At 44.6% G+C, this 19551-nt stretch overlaps 1 protein-coding gene across 1 annotated transcript in view; it reads right to left on the reverse strand.

Moving 5' to 3' along the window:
- Positions 1-19551, reverse strand: part of dnah6 (dynein, axonemal, heavy chain 6) — a 475651-nt gene that overhangs the window by 332597 nt on the left and 123503 nt on the right. Inside the window, exons 24-27 of the mRNA XM_067983622.1 lie at positions 17648-17861; positions 16839-17003; positions 8532-8645; positions 3596-3721 (exon numbers count right to left, since the gene is read on the reverse strand). Coding sequence (XP_067839723.1) covers positions 3596-3721; positions 8532-8645; positions 16839-17003; positions 17648-17861 — 619 coding nt within the window. The remainder of the gene's footprint in view (positions 1-3595; positions 3722-8531; positions 8646-16838; positions 17004-17647; positions 17862-19551) is intronic.

The following is a 19551-nucleotide window of genomic DNA, read 5'->3' on the forward strand; positions in this document are numbered from 1 at the left end:
GTGGGGAGTGATGTGATGGAGTAGTGTTGGCAGTGCAGAATGAGTTGGGGGATGGGAAGACGGAATGTACTCACTTTGGCTGACCATGTTAGGTCATTGAAGCGCTTCCTCCACTGGATCCAGGTGCGGGAGATGTTGCTGCTGCTCGTGACCTCCTCTACCACCTCGAGCCAGGCCTTCTTGCTGGCAGAGGCAGGCCACTTCCTCCCAGCTGCTGGGTAAAACAGATCCCTTCTCCTCCTCACCCCATCCAGTAGCATCTGGAGTGAGGCATCATTGAATCTTGGAGCAGCCTTGCCCATGTGCTGCTACAATGTGAATGTGTGGGTGTTTGCTCCAGGAAAAGCCATTGGAACTATGGCCCTTTAAATAGAGCTCCTCCAGCTGACAGCCTGTGATGCAGGTGTGCAGTCTGCCTGTTGTGCAGCTTTTGGACGGCAAACGTGGAAGCCACATTAAGTGGCAACAACTGAATCGCGATCACGTGGAAAACGGACATTTTTTATTGGGCGGGTTTTACCTGCTCACCCATTCACCCCGCCCCCTCTCCCCCCGGCCCCCCCCCCCCGCCATCCTGCCTCCACGCTAATATCGGGGCCATGGTCTTTCTACAACAAAGGGTCTCCAGTCACATGATCAAAGCCTAAACTGTCAATCATTGAAGTATGTTAATGATTGAGGCATAGCAACAGGGAGCGATTGGCAAAAAGAATGACCCTCCCCAATCCTATGTCCTATTGATAAAAAACAATATAAAAACACTTTGAGAGAAGAGCAGGTCCTCTCTTCTCTTCTCCCCACCACCCGGCAGTCACAAGGAACGCACACTGCAGTTGAACATCACGCAAGAAGAAGAGGACCTTGAGTTCTGAAGAGCTGATCAACCTTCAGGCCCGATGCGTAAAATCCTTGGTTTAAAGGTTGTATATGTATTAATGATTTGCCTGATGTGTGTATGAATTGTTAAGTCATTACATAATAACGTTGTAAATTATTAAGTGTATAGCAGGATTTTATAAAGGAAAGTCATATGTATGGTTTGATTTTGATTCATGAATGCTCGTATGAATAACATCATTAAATAATTACTTTTGATTAACAAAACTACCGTGAGGGTGACTTCCTTTGCTTGACTATTTGTCCAGTGTCCAAGAATCACACAAAATAAGGAATTCCCTACACTTCTTTTAGTTTGCATGCATGCAATCCATCCAGACCAGAGGTTTTATCCTCTCTAAGTTTGATTAGTTTATCAATTATCTCCTCCCTTTCCATCTTAAATGTCTTTATATCTTTTTTGATCTCTTCTTCTAATGTCATGCCCATGTTAGTATCCCTGGTAAATACTGAGGCAAAGTAATTATTTAATATTTCTGCCATTTTACTGTCATTACCTGTGAGTTAATCATGTGTATCCCTTAGTGGCCCTATCCCTATCCTGAATTACTTGTTATTTGTGTGTCTGTAGAATACTTTACTATTTCTTTTTATATTCCTTGATAATTTAATTTTGTAGTTTCTCTTTGCTTCCTAATTGTTTTTTTTTAACTTCTTTCCTAACCTTTTCAAATTTCCTTTTGTCATCCTCGCCTTTGATGTCTACGTACTCAGTGTATGTCTTTTTCTTTAGTTTCAATTTTGCCCTTATTTCTTTATTCATCCATGGTGTATCATTACTAGCTAGTTTGTTCTTGCTTTTTCTCCAGGACTTTATTTATTTTGGTCTCTATTGATCATCATTTTAAATGATTCCCACTGCTGTTCTATTTCTTTAGATCCCATGATTATCTCCCATGATTATTATTCTATTCTTCAGTAAATTTTTCCAGTTTATTTTCCCTAGTTCCATTCTCACCCCCTGAAAATCTTTCAATTCTTTCTTTCAATTTATTATTTTGGTCTTTGTCTTACTTATGTCCTTCTCAATCTTTATCTTAAACCTTATTATTTAGTGGTCAGTATTGCCTAGATGTTCCCCTATGCTTACGTCTCTTATCTGTTCTGCTTCATTCCCCATTACTAGATCGAGCAGCGCTTCCTCTCTTGTTGGGCTTTTTACCCACTGGGTAAGAAAGGAGTCCTGCACGCATTGTAAAAACTCCATTCCCTGTACCCTGGACCTTCCCTCCATCATAGGGTCAGAAATGGGGATGTTCGTTGATGATTGCACAGTGTTCAGTTCCATTCGCAAACCCCTCAGATAATGAAGCAGTCCGTGCCTGCATGCAGCAAGACCTGGACAACATCCAGGCTTGGGCTCGTGAGTGGCAAGTAACATTCGCACCAGACAAGTGCCAGGAAATGACCATCTCCAACAAGAGAGAATCTAACCACCTCCCCATGACATTCAACGGCATTACCATCGCCGAATCCCCCACCGTCAACATCCTGGGGGTCACCATTGACCAGAAACTTAACTGGACCAGCCATATAAATACTGTGGCTACAAGAGCAGGTCAGAGGCTGGGTATTCTGCGATGAGTGACTCACCTCCTGACTCCCCAAAGCCTTTCCACCATCTACAAGGCACAAGTCAGGAGTGTGATGGAATACTCTCCACTTGCCTGGATGAGTGCAGCTCCAACAACACTCAAGAAGCTCGACACCATCCAGGACAAAGCAGCCCCCTTGATTGGCACCACATCCACCACCCTAAACATTCATTCCCTTCACCACGGGCGCACTGTGGCTGCAGTGTGTACCATCCACAGGATGCACTGCAGCAACTCACCGACGCTTCTTCGACAGCACCTCCCAAACCCACAACCTCTGCCAACTAGAAGGACAAGAGCAGCAGGCACATGGGACCAACACCACCTGCACGTTCCCCTCCAAGTCACACACCATCCAGACTTGGAAATATATCGTCGTTCCTTCATCGTCGCTGGGTCAAAATCCTGGAACTCCCTTCCTAACAGCACTGTGGGAGAACCATCACCACATGGACTGCAGCGGTTCAAGATGGCGGCTCACCACCACCTTCTCAAGGGCAATTAGGAATGGACAATAAATGCTGGCCTTGCCAGCGACGCCCACATCCCATGAACGAATAAAAATCTACCTCTTCTTGCCAGCTTATTTGGGGATAGTTAAAATCTCCCATGATTATTATTCTATATTCTTTACTCATTTCATTGTGATGTTAATTTTTATATAAGACATTTCTTCACGCTAGGTCATCAGATCCATTCCTTCATGTCCTACATTACATGGTATCATTAAGTGGCAACAAAACATAGCACGCAACAGTAAGAACAATAATCATATTGAACATTTACTATGTGGCACATATTATAAACAATAAGTCTTCTTTGCAAATTTGATGCAGATAGCAATGTATTTTTGGACGTTAAATGACAAACATAAATTATTTGAGCTTGCTGTTGTAAACTACTTGCAGTTCATGACATTATCTGTGTTCATTAATGTAATGAATTGAGAAGTAGATGTTATTCTTAATCTATTTTTTTTTTTACTGGTGTTTAATATTACTGTTGAGAAAACTGAAAAAGACCAGAATGATGGGTTATACTACTTTCAACGACTAGGTACCATACCAATCATACCAATAAAACTTCTTTGTAGTGCTAAATACCTTTTCTTTGACAAGTTCAGTAACAATGTCTCTTGCATGAACATCAGTGGTTATGAGTGCAGTTACAATACTTCGGTGCAGATTTAAGAGCTTGCCTCGAACCAAAGCAGCTAGAGCATTCAGTCTCTATAAAGAGAAATAATACCATTACATAGAAGATACCAAAAACAGTGTTCATTGGTGCAAATTGTTGAAATCCTTCACAAAGTACATACTTATTAGCTTTTCAAAGCCACATTATTGTTTCATAATAGCGTACTCACACCTATTTTTAATGCATAAAATAAAAATGTCAGCCTTTTTAAAAATGCAGTGGTACTAATAACGAGGTTTATTGTACAAAAAAAGGTGCATTGAATCTATTTACGTTCCTGAATATATTTTTTTCTTTAGAATAATGCAACAACTCCAGTTTTCATTAGTATTCCATACTATTACTGGACTAAACTTTTAGACTTGATGTTTAAATTTGCTCTAAGGATTAAATCCTGTGCAAGCACTAGTTATGGGTTTAGGTGCGATAATTATTATGAGCTAGGATTGATGGAGTGCACTTTCAGTTTGCTCATGTTCCTAAAGTTACTTTTGGGAGTAAGCTGATGTAGTGCACTGACCTAACATGAAATTTGTTAAGTGCTAATCAACAAGAAACATGGAAATTTACTTATGATCTACTTGATTTTAACATCACATTGGTTTTGTACGATTGAAGCACGCAGAGTGAGCCAGCAGAATTTGATGGTTAACCAAGCAGGAAATTGCATATTCCCCAAGATGGAATCTTTTACTGAACACAAAAGCATTGATGTAGCTTCAGGTCACTCTTTGTTCGGCACTTTGGAGTAGGAGGAGCAGGAAAGCAAGAGACCATTTCTCAGGATGTTCAAAAGCATAGAAAGTGGACCTTCAGGACTTGATACTATCCAATATAGCAATGAGTACCCCCAACACCTAGCTGGAACAATGTGCAAAGAGGCTGCACATAGATAGGGATGTAACCTCAGATCTGTGTCATCTTCTGCAAACAGACATGGAGTTAAAGAGCAACATTCAAATGGTACTTTCAATGGTAGTGAAAGTGGTCACCCCACTAAATATCTATACCACTGAGTCCTTTCTAGCAATAGCACAAGACATTAGACAGATCAGCCAACATGTAATTCACCGCTGCATGAAAGAGGTAATAAGTGCTCTCTTTTGCCATGTATCTGCATACATCAAGTTCAACACAAGCATAGAGCATTAGCGAGAAAGTCAGATATAGTTTGTTCAGTCGCGTGATATTTCATGAGTACAAGACTGCAATTCGTGCACCTGTAGGCACTTGAAGTCAATGTAAAGCAATACTGGGCAAGGTGCATAGTCGGCGGCCGATTCAATATCACCCATTCTTCACTATCAACAAAAGTTAAAATTACCCCCATTGTGTTACTATTCTCGTAACATTTAGATGAGTACTGGCACATGCAAATGAATGTATGTTTTGCAGGGAGTATTCACATACATTTTGGAGAAATTAAGGGATCTCCAACTGTACAAGGGGAATACAAAATGTAAGGTCACCTCTTGAGAGCCAAAGGTTACTAGCTCCAAACATGACCAATGACAGCTCTGTAGAACCCTGAGAACGCATACGAAAGGCTGACAATAACGCGCTTTTGGGATTCGGAGATATAATACAGCAGTCCTTTGGTCTCCTAAAACAACATTTCTGATACTTGGACAACTCTGGTGATGCCTTTGAGTTTGAACTGCAGCAAGTTGGCAGAATAACTGTAGTATATTGTATGCGGCACAATATTGTCTTTGAAAGAGGCATATTCATGCTTGTCAGAGAGAATTTACAACAAAGCAGGCCCCAAGAAGAGGATGAGGATGAACAAAGGGGGAATATGAAAACCTCCTCCTGCACACGAGCCAGTGCCCAAAGCAGCACTGACACAATGGGAACTCAGAATGAGTTGTTCCCTTGAGGTCTGCACACAATTCTTTCTACATTCATAAGGACAGAATGCAGAACTTTGCAAATATATGTTAACTAAAGTTTCCAACTGTTTTCTGTGCTTTTATTGCAGAAAAGTAAATGGCCAATTTTAACTCAGGGCACAAATCAAGTAGGTAGGGGGTGGGGCAAGCATGAAGCACCCATGACGTTGTCAGCAGAGGCCAGCGCGATTTTAACACCTAGGTCTCATTCCGATCACGCTGGCAATTTGGCATCTTGCCCGCCTGCTGCATGCAATTTCTGGTGCGATTTCCAAGGTCTGTTTAAAGCAGGGACGCACTTTTTGAAGTGATGTTGCTTCTCCCGTTTGAATTTTTCATTGAAGAACAACAGAAGATATCTTGGCTAAAGAGATGAGTAGAAGGTCTGATCCCAATGCGGGGACAGGAAGAGAAGCCATTGCAGGAGATTCTCTGGCTACCACTGGGTAAGAGTAAAACCAGGCAGGGGCAGTCCCACAATGTAGGAAACGCATTGGAGGAGGGTGGTGTGGTCAGCTGTGTCAAAGGCTGGAGAGAGGTCAAGAAGGATGAGAGGGATAGTGCGCCACGGGCACTGTCACAGAGGATATTCATTTGTGACTTTAATTAAGAGCCGTTTCAGTCCTGTGGCAGGGGTGGAAAGCTGATTGGAGAGTTCAAACATGGAGTTGTGGGAAAGTCGGGCATGGATTTGAGAGACGACAACACGTTCAAGGCCTTTGGGGAGGAAAGGGAGGTTGGAGATGGGGTGGTAGTTTGCAAGGGTAGGTTTTTTTTGAGGGGGTGGTGACGCCAGATTTGAAAGGGAGGTGTTAGTTTCTGAGAGGATGGAACCATTTACAATATCAGCTGGCATAGGGGCCAAGAAGGGAAGTTGGGTGGTCAACGGTCTAGTGGCAAAAGGGACGAGAAAGCAAGAGGTGGGTCTCGTGGACAAGATGAGCTCGGAGAGGGCATGAGAGAAGATAGGGGAAAAACTAGAGAAAAATGAGTGTTCAGGGCTAGGGCATAGTGGGCAAGAGGAAGGGAAGGATGCGACAGAGGCAGCTGAACAGATGGTCTGAATCACAGTAACAAAAAAGTCCATGAGCTCCTCGCACTTGATGTTGAAGGTAAGGGTGGAGGGGGCAGGGGAGAGGGGTTGAAGGTAGTGGAGAAAAGAAGCCAGGGGTTATCTTTGCATTCCAGGATGATCCTGGAGTAGTGAGCAGTTTTGACAGAGGAAAGCAGTGTCGATCGTGCTTGATGTGGGGGACACCACTAGTCACATCTGGGCTAGTGGTCTGGATGATGAATGACTAAACCAGTTGTGCAGCAAATACGTTCAATTCTGTGTCCCTTGGACATAAGGAAATGAAGATGGGTGTCATACCAAGGGGAATGACCAGGGTAGGAGAGAGCAGAATTATAAAATGATACAGCAGAGAAGAGGGCCATTTGGCCCATCATGCCTGTGCCAGCTCTTTGAAAGGGTTTTATTGGGGACAAGAGGTGAGGAAGTGATTGAGCAATTCGCTATTTGACTTAGAAATTAAGTAATGGTTCTTTGTAGAACCTCAACCCAAGGTATCTTTGTGCCTAAAGGAATGAAGCTTTAATAATCTTGTTTTGCTTCCAGCAAATGAGGCATTGGAACTGAGCCCTGTACTGAGGTTGAAGCAGGCATCACACTTACCAAAAATGAAGAGACAAAGGAAGAAAGTGAATACAAGTGTTGTATCAGTCAATCGCAAATATCTATGAACATTTGCTGCAGGTTTTAAATCCCACAACTACTGCCACCAAAATCCAAAGAGGAGTCAATGGGAGCCAAGCCACCGCCTGATATTTCCGCACAAGTTCTATGGTAGGAGAATAGTGTAAAAAGCCACTTTTTAGCCATTTATGATGTTTCTCCAGGGATTCTGCCAATCTGCTGCCGAAATTACAGCAGAAGATCGAGAGAACCTCAGGAAATTCAGGGCCATTAGAGCAGGCTTTGGGACCTGAAATTGAGGCAGGACAAGTATCAGCTGGGTTATAAATTGATAAATGGGTAAAAAGTGAAACCAAAACTTTGTGAACTTTGCAAAAGTAAACTAAAAACAATGTCAATAGAGAACAGATCCCAGAATGTATGAAACACACTTGGCTGAATGTACAGAAGCAAAACAGACAATAAATGGCAAAAAGTAATATTTTTTTCCAACTTAAAAGAAAGTAGAGAATACTGCAACAGAATACAGAGAATAAAAGGGAGCAGGTGTGGTCGAAAACAGCTGAAGAACCCAGCAAGGCCGGTGACGGAAAATCCAAATATATTACATCTACTACATTACCCTTGTCTACACTTTCTGTCACTTCTTAACGGCAGGGCCTCATTAACATCTTGTAGTTCCTCCTCCTGCCCGGCAGCCGGCCAGATGGACAGCCTAGCCGGCGGGCAGGTGGGAACACCAGCGGCAGGAGGCTGCAGCCTGGGGTGCTTGGGACAGTCCCTGGTTGGCAATAATGGTGGGGTGGGTGGGGGGGGGGGGGGGGGGGGGGAGAGGGAGTTCGGCAGTAGGGAGGGGGTGAGGTTGGCAATCGGGAGGGGGAGGAGAAGGTTGGCAATGGGAAGGGGGGTGGGGCAGTGGTTGGCAATCGGGGGGGGTGGGGGAGGAGGTCAGCCGGCTAACGGGGGGGGAGGGGGGGAAATGGGCCTGCAATCGGTGGGAGGGGAGGGCGACCCTCACCTGCCCGTCGTGGGGCAGGTAATATCGAGGCCAGTGTCTCGGAGTGATTTTGCCCCCTTCTGTGATTCCTATTGAATGATGAACAAATCAGAAAGCATGGCAACTTTCAGAATTTGAAGCAATTGTAACAAAAGGAATTAGAAATGTAATTTCTTGTAAATTCAACTTTAAACAGCAATTTGGAACCTGATGCTATCGTGTTATCTAAAAATATCATAAATACAACTATGAGTCACCTCAAAGTTAGTTTTTTCAAATTCAGCCATGGATACAATGTGGTCATGGTCGTCACCCTCCAGACAATGATGCAAATCACGACACCACATTAGCTGGGAAATGGTCAATATAACCTGTGATAACAGAAACAAAAACAAGTTAAATAACCTGAAAAGAGGAGCTTTCGTCTCTGTTTTCAATTTATTTATAACAAAAACCAGAAGAATCTTTAAAAAAAATCCAAGGTATTTTAAAGATTGCTAGTGCTAGAATCACAATATCACCTGTTTTGCTGCTAAAACATCCATCATAGGTTCTTTTACCATTTATAAAACAGAATCAATTTTATTGGAAATAATTCTGTAATATTACATGGTTTCCTTGCTTCTGAATCTGGCCCCTTGCCCCCACCTTATACAATGCAACATTCCCAGTTTTGCTAATCTGGCTGGATCGTTCCTAATCCTAGGAAGGAAGGTCTCCACGGGCCACAAAGAGAAAGACTAACATTCATATATTGCTTTATAATGACTCTCAGAAATGTCCCAAGAAGCTTCACATTCAATTAATTATTTTGAAGTGTGATGACTGTTATCATATAGGCAAATACATCAGCCATTTTGCATACAATAAGATTGCACAAACAGCAATGAGATGAATAATAAGTTAATTTGTTTCTGGTAGTATTGCTTGAGGGAGGAATGGTGTCCAGGACACTGGGCAAACTCCCTGTTCTTCTATGAATAGTAACATGTTAAGGCAGAACTTGTGTGCTATGAAGTTCACATGCGAACACTTAATACACTCCTACTACATTTCTGTGTATACGGGCATTTATGTTTAAGGCAGTCAACACCTGTGTAACAACAGCACATACAGAATGTAGTATGCACATGTTAAGCATTCATCTGTGAATTCTCCCAGTTTGGAAATTCTACCATGAGATCTTTAATGTCCAACAGAACTAACAGAACAGGAAGACATGGGGCCCGATTTTAGCACCCGCTATCGGGTGCGTTCTCGGCGGGGGGGCTTCGAAAATCGGAAAATCCAGGATCCCGAACGGATCCCGCCTCGATCCCGCCCACTTCCGGGTTCCCCGCTGACGCGCCAGCGTGCGCGCGCAGCCCCCGCTGGTGGGAATCCCGCAGGCAATTAAAGCCAGCGGGATGCCACTTGAAGGTATTTATTTACCTATTTCAGGTCACTAACTGACCTGATTAAGGGACTGTGTGTGATTTGTGAACAACATGGGACTGTTTCCCACACTGGGGGAAACAGTCCCAGATCGAATGGACGTGTTGCAGCTGTCAGCCTGTGGCAGCTGCAAAGGTCCATTTGACAGGTAGGGGGGGAGACCCTCACCCATTGCAGGAGGCCACTCTGTCACTTGGGACAAAGTTTGGCCTCCACCACCCTCCTCCTGACAGTCAAAGTCACCAACCTGCACACTTACCCTGGGGTCCGGAGACATGTACCTACCTTGCGGACCCCCTCAGATGTACATCTTGCGGATGGGGGCCGCCGTAGCTGCAGTCATGACCTCCTCGGAGGGCGAACAGCATCACCAGCCTCGCCAGCCACGCCGTCCACCTCTGACACGTGGAGCTCCACAACAGAGCGCTGTGACACATCCACCTGTACAGCAGGAGGGAGGGCTACCGCAAAGAGAGATGCGTCGCAGAGGGCACTACCCTCGCCACAGGTTCCACAGACCGAGGCTCAGCCTCCTGGACCTCTCTGAGCAGCAGTGCACACGGAGGCTCAGAGTCACTCGACATGTAGTCCTGGACATCTGCAGCCGCTTTCATGCTGAGCTGCTCCTGGCTGGCCCGTGCACCATCTTCCTACCTGTCGCTGTCAAAGTCACCACTGCCCTCCCGAACCTCTCCTCGGCAGCCTTCCAGGGTGCAACCGGGGACATCGCCGATGTCTCTCAGTTGTCTGCGCAGAAGAGCCCTGCAAATACACCTACACCCACTCTGCAGTGACACAATGGGTGGCATCAGTGGTGGGTCCTCATAGTGATACCCAGGAGCGGGCATTATTGCACAAACCGGACAGGATTCGCGAAGACATGGCAGTAGTGGTGCCAATATAATGTGTGATGTGAGTTGTTCAGAAATTCAATATAAGTAACAACCATGACAAACCCTCAAACACCCTTGTGCATCCCCTTCATGCTCGCGACACGTTTGCCTTACGCTGCCTACTGCATATATGTGATGCATGCCCTGTGGCTGCAGCACAGGTGGTGGCAGGTTGAGTGAGGCTGGCCGTGAGAGAGATGCATGAGAGGGTGAGTATGGGATAGAGCCATGAGATTGTATGAGGATCGGGTTGCGTGGTAGTGGCGGGGTGAGTACTGGAGAGGTGAGTAGGTGCAGGTAAGATGAGGATGGGGTTTGAGTGGGTATGAGGGGTGATGTGACAGAGTAGTGTTGGCAGTGCCGAAGGAGATGTGGGACGGGGGCAGTGATGTGGCAGACGGAGTGTAGGGGAAAGACTACGTGTACTCACTGTGGCTGACCTACTGAGGTCATTGGATCGCCTCCTGAACTGTGTGCAGGTGGCGATATGTTGGTGGCGCAGGTGACCCCCTCTGCTACCTCGAGCCCAGGCCTTCCTGGTGGCGGAGGCGGGCCGCTTCCTCCCGCCTGCCGGGTGGAAGATCTCTGTCCTCCCCCTCCTCCTCACCCCATGTATTGATATCTGGGGTGAGGCATCATTAAACTGGGAGCAGCCTTCCCCCTGGGCTGCTCCATGCTGTAATTTTTGCAATTTGTTGCAGCATCTGTCAGTGGAGGACTGCCCCTTTAAATAGAGCTCCTCCAGCTGACAGATCTTACTGCGCATGCGCAGCCCGCCCAACGCGCAGACCAGCAGCGGGGAACATGGAGGAGCAGGTAAGTGGCTCCAATTAGTGAGTTGCCTGCTACGATCGCGTGGGAAACCCACTAATTTCACCGGGCGCGTTACCAACCCGCCCGCTTGCCCATCCGTCGGGAACCCGCACCCCTGGTAAAATCGGGCCCATGGTATCAGTTTAACTTTCGCATCTGAAAGACTGCGGCTTAGAAATTTGATTTGCGCCCAAAATGTCAAATTCGGGATCGGGCCTCATTTAAATCCAGCTGGCCAGCTGCGGGCGCCAAACAGGCATTCAGCCAGCTCCTACACTGAGCCAGCCAGCCAGCAGGTCGGGTCTGGGGTGAGGAGACTTCGAACAGGTTGACAGCACGCCAGAGTAATTTCATGGGCTCAGGGGGAGCACTTCTGCTTCTCCTGGATCCATAAAAATAAAATCTCAAAATTTTCTGCGCCGTTTTTCTCAGCAGCCTCCAGCGGTCCCTCTAAGGGCCACTGGATAAGCCGCTTGACACCTGGTGCAACTAGGTAGAGCGCGCACAGTACACGTTCTGCCCATTTGTACCTGAATTTTGAAATCGGCATAGACCCTTGATTGGCATATTTAAGCAGCCTGTTTGGTTTTGCTTATAATTTGGAGAATACTTCTAAAACAATAGGAGAAGCCGATTATTGGTGCTGCTTTAGCTACATTCTATTTGAGTGAAGTAGAGGAGGATGAGGAAGAGGAGAGGCTGCAGCAAAGGTGTGCTGAAGAAGGAGCTGCAAGAGGGTCACAGAGAAGGCAGCAGCAGGCAGCGTCCATTCCGCCACCCTCCCTCCCTTGGAGCAACTGCACCTCCGTCCTTCTGGTTTGCGGGAGAGCAGACTGGAGAAGATAAGTCACGTCTTGGAAGCCCTGGTCTACTTCTCTAAGGTGGAATAGACGCTGGAGCCCAAAGTCTGTATTGCTGCCATTTGAGTCTATGTCAAGGCCGCAAAGGCTGGTACCATTAACTCCTGATTTGAGGGACCAGCTGCAATGTCCATGGAGGCGACAACACGCTCCAGGGTAGATTGCAGAGTTGAGAACCCCAGCAAAAGCACACCAGACTTGGTGGAAGTGGACTCCTCTATCCTCCTGGCTGGGCTGCCAACACCTCACATATTTATTCCAGTGCCTCAAGTATTCTCCTTTTCATGGCTGGCCCCTGGAGTTGTACATCTCTCTCTGGCTGAACAGAGCTTGGCCCTACAGTGCTTATTCTCCTCGGCTGACCCTACCACCACTATCTGCTCCTGCTCACTTATGCAGTGAGACTCATCCGGTGCTGGCCCATCTATTTGACTAACACGCCCACTCTATGTGCCAGTGTCCGGTGCCTGCAATGCATGTAATGATGTGTCCTCAGGAGGAATAAGTTCCTCCGAGGAGTCGTCTTCCTCTGTGGGCAGGGGCTCGTGCTCTTCACGCGAGGTCCCTGGAGAAAAGAAGGGTGAAGATTTAGTAATAGTAGTTATAAAATGTAAATGTGCACGTGCAGCACTTATCCATACTGACTGATGTGTTGAAGTACGCTGAAGGTACAGTTGGTTGTGGGCAATGAGTGGGTGTAAGTTCAAATCAGTCACCCTGCTCTGCGGATCTGCCAATCTCGCTATCACCAATGTTGAGGGTGTTACTGGTCCAGCTTACATTAAGGGTCTCCTCCTCCATCTGGGTCACTTCCACAGTCCTGATCTTCTCCCTGGAATTCTGCACTCTCTTCTTCTGTAAAAGGTGTGTGGCAGTATTATGTGTGGCTAGCAAGCATATGTGCTTCTTCTGCATGTAGCACATAAGGTAAAAGGGAGAATCACACAGATGGCATAGGAGTGGGGATGTCATGCATTTGAGGAAAGCGGCCACAGTATGAATTGAGGAGGTCTGCTGAGAGTAGGTGCAGGTTGAGCAGCTCATATGAGATAAGAATGGAATTATTTGGCACAGCAGTGGAAGGAGGAAGTGGGAGGTGAGTATGTGTAAGGAGTGAGGATAAGAGGTGGTGCAGTGAACCGTTGTGATTGGTGGTGAGGAAAGTGATGCAGGGACAAGAATTGGTATGAATGGTGTATGAGGGACAAGGGAGAGTGGAATGAAGTGCATTGCAGGAGATGGGTAAAGAAGAATGTGTGCTGACCTTTTCTGAACTGGTCAAGTCATTGAAACGTTTCCTGCACTAGATCCAGGGCCTTGGCTTGATGCTCTTGATGCTGATTTCTTCAGCCACCTCAATCCAAACCTTCTTCATGGTGGCAGCAGGTTTCTTCTTTCCACTTGTGGGGAACAACATATCCCTCCTGGCCCTCAATGCACTTATCAATACATCTAGGGAAGCATCGGAGAGCCACCCTCCCTCTCTTTCCAGCCAGAGTAATGATTTTTAGCCATCCTTTTCAATCAAGGTAATGAAATCCGTTGGGCCTCCCTTGAAGAGGTGGACTGAGGCTTTAAATAGTGGCCGGGAAATTGCATCATGCAGGTGGGCGGCACACTCACAGACCTGTGAATCGGCCGAGAAACCTTGCAGCATTATTTAAATGAGGCCTGCCCGGTAAAATCTGCCAGGCCTCCATGTCACACGATGTTGAGGTCTCATCGCACAATGCCTCCCTCACATGCTCCGTTCCTGTCTCCAAGTTAAAATCGGGGCTCTGGTGTGTGGCTAAAATTGACAACCTTCTAAATTAGAATGCATTGCTGGCCTGTATAGAGGTGCTGAGAGGTAGGCCTACAAGAGACAGACTCAAGTGGTTGAAAATCCTGTCTTTGCTGATTTTAGCAAGTTAAGTCGATGTGAGTAAAAGTGGTGAATTGCCACCTTTAACTCATGCCTTCATCTTTGTAAAACTTATCAAGGCAAGAATTTTGACCCCCAAGTTGGCAGACCCAACTGGCAGCTGTTTATCTTTGCACTGTGGACACCAGATAAACCAGGACATTCCCTCTCCAAGGGAAGTTTGTGCCTCCAACTGCAAGTTTGTCAGCAGAGGCAAACGTGTAAAGTAAATGGGGAATTCATTCAACTTTCACACTGCAATTATTTATCTTCTCCCCTCCTTCAACATAACACAAATTAAATACTTACCCTACTTAACCTGTGAAACATAGTTCGTTGTCAGATAAAACTACATGGGCTATGTTTCCAGTTGTAGCAGAAGGGATCTTTTGATGGATTTTCCAACATTACAGAGCAAAAAAGCACCCAGCATTCTACACAGAATTATCCACCATCACGGCACAAATACTTAAAGGAGCAGAATAATAAAATCTTCAATTGGAATTTAACTGTAATCACTGACAATTGTTATCTCAACTATCGAAAGTGGCTTACTCAAATAACCATTTTCCTCTACATACAAGCAATAAAGAGAAGAATATAGCACCTACAGCAAACTGTATCTGTTTCAAGCCTTCAACCCATGTACTATTACCAGCTGAGGCCAAGACAACAAACGGGAGACTTTTGCCAAGACCTCACAAATGCCACTCTACGCAGCAATGTTAACTGCAGCCTTCAGACGTAAATGGATGGTTGCAGCCTGAAAATGGCATTGGTTTACTTACCGCCCCATTTACGCTGGTGATCCAGCCACCATCTTGACAGAGGCCTTTAGATGAGCAACCAGAGTGTGCACCTGTTACAGACAGGAGGCCACTGTTAATATGTAAATCCGTGTCTTATGACTTATGTAGGACCCTGATTGCAATTTTGAAGTACAAATGGATGGAGCATCCTTAAAGGGATTGCTGGAGGCCACTCAAAAATTGGCCCAAAATGTTTTTCACCTTTTATTGTTGTGGAGTTCTTTCCGGTCCCAAAAAATACTCAGGCCCACTGCTGGCGCATGCATAGCTTCCCCACCCCCAGGCGTGGACAGTTGGCTTGCTCTGTCATTTCTCTAAAGATTTACTAGAATGGTGCCAGAGATGAGGGACTTCAGTATGTGGAGAGACTGGAGAAGCTGGGATGTTCTCCTTAGAACAGAGAAGATTAAGGGGAGATTTGATAGAGGTATTCAAAATCATGAATAGTTTCGACAGAGTAAATAAGGAGAAACTGTTTCCAGTGGCAGAAGGGTCGGTAACCAGAGGACGCAGATTTAAGGTGATCGTCAAAAGAGCCAGAGGCGACATGAGGAAACATTTTTTTAAGTAGCAAGTTGTAATCATCTGGAATGCACTGCTTGAAAGGGTGATGGAAGCAGATACAATAGTAACTTTCAAAAGGGAATTGGATAAATAGAAGGGAAAAAATTTACAGAGCTATGGGGAATGGGACTAATTAGACAGTTCTTTTGAAGAGCCGGCACAGGCACAATGGGCCGAATGGCCTCCTCTTATGCTGTACCTACTACGATACTATGATATTCCAGGAAAAACTCCACGTACATTCCAGTCGGCTGTCTTTCACACTTACCAGACTGCTGGAATTCTGGAGATGAATATTCTCCATGGAGAGTAACTTGAACACAAAGCCTTAATTCCCACTTTGATTTTTTTTCAGTGCGAGAGATCCTCCTCAGTGCGCTTTGGACATTTCAACAATGAAATAAATCATCTTTTTTGCCAAACTTCTGAGGTCATCAAGGCATTCATCACATTGACGTTCATTTAATTTTAGATATTTTGTTGACTGTTCTCAAAATCAAAGTTTACAAGTTTATTGTAGGTTAGATTGATTGAATCTCAATTTTGACAACTCTTCGGCAAAATTGAATCATTCTAATTCTATAACATGTGGTCTCCTACTCAACTCCATTTTGCACTGTTTCTACACCCACCAATATATGATGTCAAATTCATTAGAGTGTTTGCATACCGAAAATGCCTTGTTGGGGCAGCAGAATACAAATGATTCCAACAACTTTTCATTGGGTGTCACCAGGTGGAAGCTAAAATTATGTTTATCAAAATTTGTGATATTCCCACTTTGGCAGTAGGAAAATGCACTTAACAGTAAGTAACCTCCCAAAATGCTTGAGACCTGTAAATTAGCATATCATCCTACTATTGTTCAACAAGGTATTTTTTCTTGCCCATATGTTGGTATGTAAATTCATCACTTACATATCAGGAAGGTCCCAGGTTCAATTCCAGATCTGTGCTAAGTAAACTGGTCTTAAGAAACAACTGTAGTGCACCACAATTGGTCACCACATCCTTGAGCTAGGGCAGAGGGGGCAAAAAAGCAGCCAAAGTTCTGAGTTCTGAACACTACCCAGAAACCCTGCACGTATGTAGACATGGAGTGAGGACAGCATAAGGATTAGCTATGGCAGCCTCAATAGTCAGAGAATCTGCCTACGCTCGCAGTCTGATACATGAAAAATGGCCACTTGGACAAAATACCAGGCTTGTTGCCATCCATAGAACCATACATTAGCATGAGCCACCACCTTCCTAAAAGGAAGATTAAAGAGAGGAAATGATCATATACCTGAGAAGGATGTCCGCACACCACCCATACCTCTCTGGATTGGGTTTGATAATCAGCAATTGAAGCTTTGCACAAACGTCGGAGAGATGAAAACATAGCTTCCTCTACCTTTCCAAGCCAATCTTCTACATTTCCTCTTGCCTTAAGTCCCTTTCCCAAACTGACCTGTAGAGCAGAAACAAAATGGATATTTTAATTAAGCAATGGTTCTATTAATATTACATATCAGCCAGGGCTCTTTGCCCCTCCCAAAGAAATTCTAAATTAGAGCTCACTTATAGCCAACCGATTTATTATGGCTTCTCACTCATTTTAAAGCACTAATTCTTTTCAATAAGCTTGATTATTTTTGATCTGACTTTTTTTTTTAAAGAAGTTATTTTGCATTTTCTCACTTTTCTTTTTTCAAATCTCCCCATGACATTCAATGTTCTGCTACAGAAGAGGGCAACCTTCTTCCAATATAAAGCTCAGTAATGGGTCGCTATAAGGTTTAAAGTTACATACACTCCAATTTCCCTCTGAACAGGTTACCTCTGTTCATTCCTACGTGGCAATATGGATGAGGATGAAGACTCTGCATTCGGTGAATCAAGGGCACAAGCTCACTCTGTGGCATAGAATGTCTTGTCATGAATAAAGCTTTAATGCACATTCATGAGCTTGTTAAAAGACCATTTCTACACACTGTGATCAGATTGAGATGAACAGGAAAACTTATTTTTATTTCTGAAGTATTTTTTTCCCAAAAAATTATATTCTAAAATGTCCTCTACAGTGCCAGCTATTACCAATAAAACCATCCTTACCTTTTCTCCTTCAGGAGAGATCATAGCCAAGATATCATTGGTGTACACCTTCTCAGGTTCTCCCTCAGTTACTTTTTCCTCACCCTGGGCAGCAAGTGCAAACTCCAGTTTCGAAATTGCATCAAAGCACTTGCGTAGATGTGGCTGAACAGCTTGTGGGTTGCGTGTCTGAGCCAGAATCTCCAGCAGCTCGTCATTAGACAGGAAGTAAAACCTAAGAACCAGATTCAGACAGAAGGGATCAGATATTAATTCATCTAGAACTTAATATCAAAAGCATATTTTGTAAAAGAGACATTTTTACAATGATCAAAAAAAGAGGGCAGTTCACCTTTACGAAGAACAACTTTCATCAAGAGTTGCCTAGGTTTGTTTAATTTAAGTTTTTTTTTTAAAAAGGATAGGCGTAATGAATCATATCAGGGTTTGTTAATGGGAAAAGATAAAATAATAACAGTAATAATATTAACAGTTTTCTATTCAACCAATATAAGTAACCTCTGATTCAGTTTAAGATGTTATTATTTCAAAAGATTATTCTATTATTAGGATCCATTTTAAGAATCAAACAATCAAGAACTACAAACATCCTTTTTGCGCTTTTTCCATTTCGATTATATTTTTTAAATATTGGGAGTAAATTTCCACGGGGGTTCTCCCAATCACACATTGTAACTTCAGCGGAAGAGCTGCAGGAAACCTAGAAAAACGCACATTGTGTGGGCTTCCTCAATTGATGGAGCCAATGAGCACAGGGAGTGGGTTCAGGAGGATGGAAATAGGCAATTAATTATAGCTCTCATATTCAAAAAAGGCATACTTAGAAATTACAGGCCTATTGGTTTACTCTCAACAATCAGAAAACTAATGGAATCATAAATCAGAAACAAAATAAATCACAAACAAAACCTGTGTGAAAATAACAACAACTTGCACTTGTATAGCAATAAATCATCCCAAAGCACTTTACAAAGGCTAAAATAATTGCACATTTAGAAGTGGAGGGAAAAAGATTGGGGTGCTGACCAAAATATGATTAAAAAGATAGGTTTTGAGGAGGTTTATGAAGGGAGAGGGAGAGGAAAAGCCAGAGAGAAGCAACACTGTGCAACAGCAGGCAACATGAGTTTCAACAGGGCCATGGTTTTCAAATGAAGCAGTGGAGATGCTGGTACAGCAACTTGTTGTTGATGTCAGCTAAACAATGGTGGTAGAGAAGCTGGATGTTTTTTTTTATTCGTTCACGGGATGTGGGCGTCGCTGGCAAGGCCGGCATTTATTGCCCATCCCTAATTGCCCTCGAGAAGGTGGTGGTGAGCCGCCTTCTTGAACCGCTGCAGTCCGTGTGGTGACGGTTCTCCCACAGTGCTGTTAGGAAGGGAGTTCCAGGATTTTGACCCAGCGACAATGAAGGAACGGCGATATATTTCCAAGTCGGGATGGTGTGTGACTTGGAGGGGAACGTGCAGGTGGTGGTGTTCCCATGCGCCTGCTGCCCTTGTCCTTCTAGGTGGTAGAGGTCGCGGGTTTGGGAGGTGCTGTCGAAGAAGCCTTGGCGAGTTGCTGCAGTGCATCCTGTGGATGGTGCACACTGCAGCCACAGTGCGCCGGTGGTGAAGGGAGTGAATGTTTAGGGTGGTTAGGCATGAGATTGACTGTCATCAGTCAATCTCATGCCTAAGAATAATGTTACATTGAAACATTCGGCCTGGCTGGTCTATGCCAGCATTTATGCTCCACACGAACCTCGTCCCACTCCCCTACATCTAACCCTATCAGCATATCCTTCTGCTCCTTTCTTCCTCATATGCTTATCTAACTTCCCCATAAATGCATCTATGCTATTTGCCTCAACTATTCCTTGTGCGTTCCACATTCTAACCACTCGTTGGGTAAAGAAATTT

The sequence above is a fragment of the Heptranchias perlo genome, chromosome 4 (assembly GCF_035084215.1).
Source record: "Heptranchias perlo isolate sHepPer1 chromosome 4, sHepPer1.hap1, whole genome shotgun sequence".
Classification (NCBI taxonomy): Eukaryota; Metazoa; Chordata; class Chondrichthyes; order Hexanchiformes; family Hexanchidae; genus Heptranchias; species Heptranchias perlo.